Genomic DNA, 9,574 nt, shown 5'->3' on the forward strand with positions numbered 1-9,574 from the left:
CTAGCCTCAGACACTTGACACTCTCTAGCTGTGTGATCCTGGGCGAGTCACTTAACCCCAATTGCCTCACCAAAAAGCAAAAAATAAAATAAAAAATGATGGACAGCATTTTTAGGAAAAAGGGAGTATCACCAAACCAAACAATCATGTATGGGAACAAGTATAAGAAAGCTCAGAATGACTGCTTAAAATACTCTCAATAAGCATCAATTTCTGCATTATAGATATAACTCTCTATTTGAATCATCTGATAAATCAATCAGTTATCATTTACTAAGCATCTGCTATACGCCCTTGGATCATAGATTTAGCATTGAATCATAGATTGAGTGACTATAGAAGTCATCTAATCCAACCCCTAGGATTGAGACTTGAACCTACATCTTTCAGCTCCTAATCCAGAGTCACTTGGACCCAGTGAAATTTGATGCCTTCATTTTCCCTGCATTCTAATTTAGGATTAAGATTTTTTCCCCCTTAATCCTCACTATATCGTGCAACTTTCAATGCAGTAGACTCTTGGTTTTTTAATTATTTAAATAATAATACTTCATGATTCATTTTTAACATCTTCAACTATGTCTTTCAGTAGTGTTTTTTAAAAAATAATTCAGATTGTAGCAAGTACTACCAAAAGTATACTCTTACGGTAGGAAAACAGGAAGGATAGACAGAGGTTGTCAAGTACCAGCAAGTTTTGTTTTTTTCTAAATTTGGTTTTCCATTGTTGGTGCTTTGTGTCGAGACGTGTCAAGTGGCTAAAATAACATTCATTAGTCCGTGTGAGGGGGAATGAGATGAAGCCAGCATTCAATCAATCAAAAGTTCACCATGTGACAAAAAAATTTAAAAAGCCTATGATGCCTCTGTTTGGTTGTCCTTTGTTCCTCTGCCTTTGTACCGCTAGAATCCCTGCCCTTGAGAAGCACAGTTTTTATACTTGTTGATTTTATTTAGCTCTCAATGTCTCAAGGAAGTACACACATCCTGCACACTGGCCATGGCCAATGATGAGCCCAGAGGATGTATCTGTTTACTGCTTTCATTAATTTTCATTGTGCCAGCAAGATTATAGTCTGAGTCCATTTCTCGTCAATAGAACTGCCCATAAGCCACTGTCGTTGTCTTTCTCTATAATTGCTATCCTTATTGTCATCTTCTGTTGGTTTAGTTACTTGCTTGACTTGTATAGTATATTACTTCTTACAGAGTCCAAGGTGCTAACTATACAAACAGCTTTGACCTGGAACATTTCTCAATATGCTCTAACAATGGAATTTTTATAAAAAAGCAGAAGTATCAGGGAAGGGTGTTACTTCTTCTACTATGTCAGCACAGACACAGCCGTGTAATTATAGTGCAAAAAAGCTACATTACTACTTTGTCACAGTGTATAAACTACATTCAGGGAGGTAATTACAAGTAAGGTCTGGTTACTGCTTTTGTACAGGTTAGCCACCCCAGTAGGACTTTGATAGTTGGTTGGCCATTATTTCAGACTCTAGCACAGGTAAGCTTTATGTTGCTTAGTGACCATAAGAATGAGTCCCAGAAAAGATCTTTTCTCTCCGGGCTTACATCCTTTCCATAATTCATGTTCAAAAGTGTTTTCTCATTCCTCAATTCAATCACTTCCCTGTATTCTGCCCACAGGATTTTCCCTGAACCCATCTCTGTGCATCTCCTGTTTTACTTTTTGTCCTGTGTTTCGGGAGGCATAGAGCTCACGTCTGCTATTTTAGATTTCTTTGTCCCCAGAGCAAACATGAGGAGGAATATTAGCGTAACCAAAAATCTGCTCAAATACCTTCAACAAATTCATTTTGCCAGCTGAATAAATTTTGGACTTCTTGCCCAGCATTCAAGGCCATCCATGCTCTAGCTCCAGCCTAAATTTCCGGCCCTTCACTAGTCTGAAGATGGCAGACAAACTGAGTTACTTGCTGTTCCCTGAATGGAGCAGTGTGCTTTCCTCCCTAGGTGCCTTTGCTCTTGTTCTTCTATCTTGAATGTCCTCCCCTAACTGAAGTCAAGGATGACTCCAAGGTTGCAAACCTAGGAAGGATAGTGGTTGCCCCTCCAAAATTACCTTTTACTTACTTATTTGTGTACACGTATCTACCCAAAAGAATATAAATTTCTTGAATGCGGAAAAAGTATCATTTTTTCAGTGCTTAGCAAAATACCTGGTATATAGTAAACTTTAATGCTTGTTGATTGAGTAATGGGAACAGCAATATTGAAGTGATGTAGAGAGCCAATCAAAGAAAAGTAAAAGTTTTGGTATCTATCAGTGAGATGGGATAACAAATTTATAGTGGACCCACTTAACGTGGTTGTATAACTTCCCTCAGTGGCATTCAGCAAGATGTGAGCAGGAATAGAGAAAGCTGGTATGTCCAATAATAAACCCTTTGGATGGGTTTCAGGGCTGGTGGACCTGCCTTATGCTAAATTTTATATTTGAATGGGTAGTACAATGGTGTACTTCCTCATGAATGAATGAAAAAGCATTTTAAATCCTTACTCCATGCAAATCACTGTGCTAAATGCTAGGGACACAAATAGAAAAACAAAACTGCCCGTACTCTCTCTGAGCTCACATTCTAATGGGGGAGGCAGCCCATATAGGAGGTAACAGCTCATATAGGAGGTAACAGCCCATATAGGAGGTAACAGCTCATATAGGAGGTAACAGCCCATATAGGATGTAACAGCTCATATAGGAGTCAGATGCAAAGGACCCATGGCCCTTAGGCTGCAGGAGCACAGTAGATAATACATCTTCTTTAATGTTTCTGCTAATAAAACCACATCATTTTCTGATGTGGAGCCATTTGACAGTGCCAAGGAATTTATGGCAACAACATTCTATTTTGAGTCCTTTAATAGCTCTGGCTGCTGAGGAGACTGACTAAAGTACCTGCTGAAGGAGAACAGGGATGGGGAGGATGCTTCTTCCTCAGCCAAAGTCATTCAGTATTTGGGTTTAGGAAAGAATGAACCCTGCCCAGGGACAGCTAGGTGGCGCAGTGGATAGAGCACTGACCGTGAAGTCAGGAGGACCCGAGTTCAAATGCGGCCTCAGACCAAACACTTGACACTTACTGGCTGTGTGACCCTGGGCAAGTCACTTAACCCCAATAGCCTTTAAAAACAATGAGAAGAATGAGCCCCCAAAGGGCAACAGGTCAAGGGGTTCAAGAGTCAAGGAGTATAAAGTTTTCTGGGGAAGTTCTGCTCTACCCCCCCAAAAAAAGAATTATAATTTGCACTCTCTTTGTGGAAAGAAATAATGAAAAAGAATCATAAGTTCAATGCAACTCTTTTTCCATCTTTTCATCTCAGGTACATGCTTACATCATCAGCTACCTGAAGAAGGAGATGCCGGCAGTATTTGGAAAGGAGAATAAGAAGAGAGAGCTTATCAATAGGTTACCAGAAATCTATCTCCAACTACAGCGAGAATACCAGATTTCAGCAGGCGACTTTCCTGAGGTCAAATTGATGCAGGTATTGTAGAGGCAAAGGGGCTCATCTTTGTCTGGTGGCTATCTGTTTGCTGTGCATGAGATCTATTGGTTTAAGGCCAAGAAAAGGCGTGATGAGTTAAGTACCCTATGTGTCCTTGCAAATAAGGTAAAAACTTACCAGTTCTTTAAACCTACTACCAGATTATTCAAACCAACCTTCCCTTCCTTCAGGCAGTGTAGAAGCAGCAAAAATCAATGAGCTTTCTGAATTGTCCACGCTGTGACTATCTACCAAGGTATGAGAGAAGGCAGGTGGGCCCCCTCTTCGGCTCCGTCAAAGCACCTTGTCTTGACTTTGAGCTGGTGCCTTGCTGGCCTCCCTTGAAGGTGAAGAATGGGGAGCTGTATCTCTACAACTGTCCTGGTAAAATTGTATGCTCTTGCATTCTAGTAATTGGCTTCCAGACCTCCAACTCAAGGAACTGAATCATGTAGCAGTCTGCGTGACTCACACACTGCGGGTGACTTCTTGCTTGTTAAACTTCTCAGAGGCTAAATGACAAATAGTGCCGCAGATCATTCAGCCTGGCCCTTCTGCCAGCCAGCACCGACCTGCTAGGATTAGGTATTGCGTCCAAGCTCAATGCAAAAGCCACAACAATAGCCAAAGTTTATGTAACATTTGATGAAGCATAATTAAGTTTGATCTTCACAATCACCCTGCAAATTAGATGGCATAAGCAGTATCATCCCAATTTTTCAGGAAAGGAAATTGAGTTAAGGAACTGGCTAAACCAGCTAGGTGGTGCAGTGGGTAGAGCACCAGATTTAGAGTCAGGAAGCCTTGAGTTCAAATATGACCTCTGACGCTTACTACCTCTGTGACCCTGGGCAAGTCACTTAACCCTGTTTGCCTCAGTTTCCTCATCCGTGAAATGAGCATGAGAAGGAAATGGCAAACCACTCCAATATCTTTGCCAAGAAAACCTCAGATGGGATCATGAAGAGTTGGACATGATTGAAATGACTCAATAACGACAAACTTGCTAAATCCAAATTTGTGGTGGCTAATAAGTGGCAGAGCTGAGACTCAGACCCAGGTCTTCTGATAACAAGGCTCTCTCCACTCCATTGGACTGTGTTGCCTTATGTGAGTCAGTTATTGTTGTTTCATTCAACAGTGTACTCTTCCCCCCACCTGTGCCTCTTGGTTTTACCTAGCTCCCTTCAAATCTCAGCTCTGTTCAAGCACCAGGTAATAATCTCATAAATAATAACAAATTGTTATCTTTGGGCCAGAGAGTGGCTAATTTGAGGATTAGAGCTGAAGGTACCCCATCTAGTTCAACCCCTCTGGTTTTATAGAGGTGAGTGAGGGCCAGGTAGGGGGTGGCAGGGCCAGGATTCAAAATCAGATACTCTGACTCCAAATCTGTCACTCTTTCTACTGGGAGCTTAAAGAAATTCTTCTATAATATGAAAAGTCCCATCATCTGAATTGTTCTTGCTGTTCAGTCCTGCCTGACTCTTCATGACCCCTTTGGGGGGTTTTCTTGGCAAAGATACTAGAGTGGTTCGCCGTTTCCTTCTCCAGCTCATTTTACATATGAGGAAACTGAGGCAAACAGGGTTAAGTGACTAGCCCAGGGTCACACAGCTAGTAAGTGTCAAGTGTCTGAGGCTGGATTTGAACTCAAGTCCTCCAGCCTCCAAGGCTGGAGCTCTTTGCCCAAATAATGCCATTTTTCAGATGAAGAAATTTGAAGCTTAGCCATGGGACTGACTCAGGTTGGTTAAGCAACTTCCTTATGCTCACAGAGCTAGTAAGTGTCAGAGTCATGACATATTCAACACCCTAATGATGACATGACAAAATGTTGATGGGGCTGACAGTTTAAACTAAGCACCTTCAAAACCCAGCATGAAACTGTGGATCAAGGGGCAGCTAGGTGGTGCCATGGATAAGAGCACCAGCCCTGGAGTCAGGAGGACCTGAGTTCAAATGCGGTCTCAGACACTTGACACTTACTAGCTGTGTGACCCTGGACAAGTCACTTAACCTCAATTGCCTCGCCAAAAAAAACAAAAACAAAAATAACTGTGGATCAAAAGACCATGACTGTCTGCCTCAGGCCTCACTGCTGATGCCTCTACTATTTGCCTGAACTAAACAGGAAACCTGATTAAACCAATCCTCTAGAGCAGAGCTCTTTAAAAAAAAGAGTTTTATTGATGCCTCACCTACATATGCACAACCAAATCTTTTCTCATAACAAAAAAAGGCAGGTAAAACCAAGAGACAAAACAACTGTATTTCACAATGTATGCAACATTTCATACCCATAGTCCCCCCCAACATATACCTCACACACACACCTTTTTACCAAGAGGAGTGAAGTGTATTTTATTATCTGTTCTGCAGAGACAAGATATGTTGTTGTAGCTAATCTGATTTTGCATTTTAGGGGTCTTTTCTTTTATACCACTGTAGTCATCACCTGGGGGCAGCTAAGTAGTGCAGTGAATAGAGCACCAGGCTTAGAGTCAGAAAGAATCATCTCCCTGAGTTCAAAGCCAGCCTCAGACACTTACTAGCTGTGAGACCCTGGGAAAGTCACTTAACCCTTTTTGCCTCAGTTTCCTTATCTATAAATGAGCTGCAGAAGGAAATGGCAAATCACTCCAGTATTTTTGAAAACAATGTGTAATAACATAGTCATCACATCATATTCTGTTCTCTTGCTTCACTCTGCATCAGTCCATACCAGTGTTCCCAAGTTTCTAGGAATTTTTATATTAATCCTTTCTTATAGCACCATGGTATTTATTATATTCACACATTGAAATTTGTTCAGTCATCCTTCCACTGATAAGTACTTGCTTTGTTTCTAGGGTTTGGTTTTGGTTTTGGGTTTTTTTGCCACTACAAAAAGTGTCGCTGTGAATTTTTTGGAATATATGTGCCCTTTCTTGTTCCTGTAATGTATGGACAGTAGTGGGACCACTGGCTCACAGAATGTGAAAGTTCGTTGTTCAGTGACTTTTCACAGTCCCTGCAACCCTGGCTTGTTGTTAGTCGTTTTCACTTATGTCCAACTCTTCATGACCCCATTTGAGGTTTTCTTGGTAGAGATATACTGGAGTGGTTTGCCATTTCTTTCTCCAGCTCATTTTACAGATGAGGAAACTGAGGCAAACAGAGATTAAGTGACTTGGTTAAGGTTACACAGCTAGCAAGTGTCTGAGGCCAGATTTGAACTCAGGAAGATGAGTCTCCCTGACTCCAGGCCTGGTACTCTGTGCACTATGGCGCCACCTAGCCGCCTGAAACCCTGGCTACTTCCACCTTTTGACATTGCCACTTTGATGGGGGTGAGATGAAACCTCAGAGCTCTTTTGGTTTGTATTTCTCTTCTTAGTGATTTGAAGCATTTTCACATGGTTGTGGCTAGCTTAACCATTCTTCTTATTAGAGCTGTTTGGAACAAAGTTCTATTTACTAGAACCGGACTGGGCATAAGAGGCTTGGGGAGGTTGTGGCGCTTCCCCGTGCTGAGTCAGGGGCAGCAACAGAGTAATTGCTGAAGACAAGGAGAAAGCTGCCCTCTCCTTAAAGACAGGGAGGGAGAAAAGTGCCCTGAGAAGATCTGACAGGGGAGGCAGTCCATATCCCTCTGTTCCTGTACTAAGAATGTTCATGAGAATGATACCTTAACATTTGTGTGGTATTTTTACAGTATCAAACATAGGATCCTAGATTTATAACCAAAAGGAAACTTAGAGGTCCTTGAATCCAAACCCTTCATTTTACAGATGAAGAAACTGAGACACATAAAAGGTTAAGTGACTTGCCAGGGATAACATAGCCAGTAAGCTATAGGTTTCAGGGTGGCTTTTTTTTTTTTGGTTGTTTGTTTTGGGATTTTTTTTAGCCTTTTAAGTATATCCTTTTTATTAAGATGAGATTCTCACTTCTCTCTCCTCTATAACAAGATCCACAGCAGTTTTCAGACAAGCTGAGGAGAGAGAAATGATATCTAGGATTTGAACATTTGTTGTTTTTTTTTCTCATATTTTTATTGATGTCTTTTGTTTTCATATCATACTCATTTCCAAACATATTCCTCCCCTCTTCCCCTACCCTGTAAGCCACCCCTTGTTTAAAAAGTAGTAGTAGTAGATATAGTAGATGTAGTAGTAGTAGTAGATGTAGTAGTAGTAGTAGTAGTAGATATAGTAGATGTAGTAGTAGTAGTAGTTGTTGTTGTTCTTGAGTACCATACCCACAGGTTCCACTTCTGAAATAAGGGAAGGGGATATGTTTTCTCTGAGCCTAGGTTTGGTCATTATAATTATACAGAGCTGAACACTTATTTTGAAGACATTTTCAAAGGACCAGAGACTCAGACCTAGAAGGGGGTTTAGAGGTCCCCTAGTCCAGTCCCCACCATTTTGCAGGTGAAGAAAGTGTGGAACAGAGAGATCAAAAGACTTGTCCAGAGTCCTAAATGCCAAAGCACAAATTTGAACCCATTCCTCAGACTCCAAATCCGAGGCTAACAAAGGACTTATTTTGTGGCCGTATTAGCAAGGTGCAAATAGGATTGTTTTTCAAACTTATGTTAGTTTTACTGCATGGATGTGTGAGTCCTGCAGAATGCAGGAAAATAAATGACTAATACACTGTGCTGATGACGGCAAACTGGACCTTGAGTCTCTTAGAAGGAGATGTACACATTTCAACAGCAGAGGGCAGCAGAACTGTACCTTTTGAGCTAGATGTTAAGGACCTGAGGTTTGGAAGGCTCTGCTTCGCACCCTGCCCTGCCTCCTTAAACCCACCACCACCCTCCCCCAAAGGGTTGAAAATATACCTTCCTTCATTTCTTTGCAGAAATATATTTCTGGAGGACTATGGGTGTGGAAAATTGCATATACTGTCAGACCTCATAATGTGTTGGTTGGTTTTGCTCAAATGCTTTTTTTTTTTCATATTCTTTTTTAGTCTTTGTTACAAGGAGTGGATCACTGGAGGGGTAAGGATATATTTGGAAATGAAAGGGATTTTTTAAAGAATGATTAAAAAAAAAGAAATGCTGCTCTAGGTATTATGTAGGATTCAGGATTTCAGAACTGAAAGGAACTTTAGAGAGCTAGGTTGGTCTAGCATTTTATAGATAAGGAAACTGAGGCTCAAAGAGCCCTGAGGGCATTGATAGTTCACAGATTAACCTGGGTATCAGTCTTCTTACCCTAAAGTTGTGGTGAGACACATGGTCCCATCTTACCCAGAGAGCACAAACGGTCATGGTTATTATATGAGGCTTATCTTTCCTCTAGATTAGGAAATGACAAATAACAGAAGTTTAAATTGAGAAAAAAAAAAGTTGACTTTTGCTTCTTAGGGAGATCATTCTCCTAAAGCATAAATAGGCTATACCACTATCACTCCACCACTCAGGAAATCCATTGGCTCCCCATTACCTCAAGGATCAGTGACAAACTCTTCTATTTGCCATGTAAAACCCTTTCCAGTCTGGTTCCACCCTGCCTTTCTAGCCTTATTAGTCACTAATCTCGGCCATGCATTTTATAGTCTGGCCCAAAAGGCCTTCTTGCTGTTCCTCACACATGATGCCACATCTCTTAACGCCATGTCTTTGCATAGCCCTGCCTGTCAGGTACTCCCTTATCATCTACGCCTCTTAGAATCCCTAGTTTACTTCAAAGCTTAATTCAGGCATCATTTTCTACATGAGGACCTTCTCAATCCTTGCAGCTAGTAATGCCTACCCCTACAAATGACTGCATACTGACTGAACATACATGTGTGTGCTGTTTTCCCACAAGAGACTCCAAGCTACTTGAGGGCAAAGACTGTTTGATTTTTGTCATTGTATTCCCACTACTTGGCACAGTGCCTCAAAAATAATAGGTACTTAATCGGTACTTGCTTGATTGATGGATCATAGGATCATAGATGTGGACAGATCTTATTCAACTTCCTCATTTTATGGATGAGGCCCAAGGAGGGTAAGCAGCTTGCCCAAGGTCACACACACACACACACACACACACACACACACACACACACACACACA

General features: G+C 41.3%; 1 protein-coding gene across 1 annotated transcript in view; it reads left to right on the forward strand.

The window, feature by feature from the left end:
* Positions 1-9,574, forward strand: part of EHD4 (EH domain containing 4) — a 94,692-nt gene that overhangs the window by 80,213 nt on the left and 4,905 nt on the right. The window contains exon 5 of the mRNA XM_027870111.1: positions 3,349-3,513. Coding sequence (XP_027725912.1) covers positions 3,349-3,513 — 165 coding nt within the window. The remainder of the gene's footprint in view (positions 1-3,348; positions 3,514-9,574) is intronic.

This window comes from Vombatus ursinus, unplaced genomic scaffold (genome assembly GCF_900497805.2).
Source record: "Vombatus ursinus unplaced genomic scaffold, bare-nosed wombat genome assembly UNPS02014794.1, whole genome shotgun sequence".
Lineage (NCBI taxonomy): Eukaryota > Metazoa > Chordata > Mammalia > Diprotodontia > Vombatidae > Vombatus > Vombatus ursinus.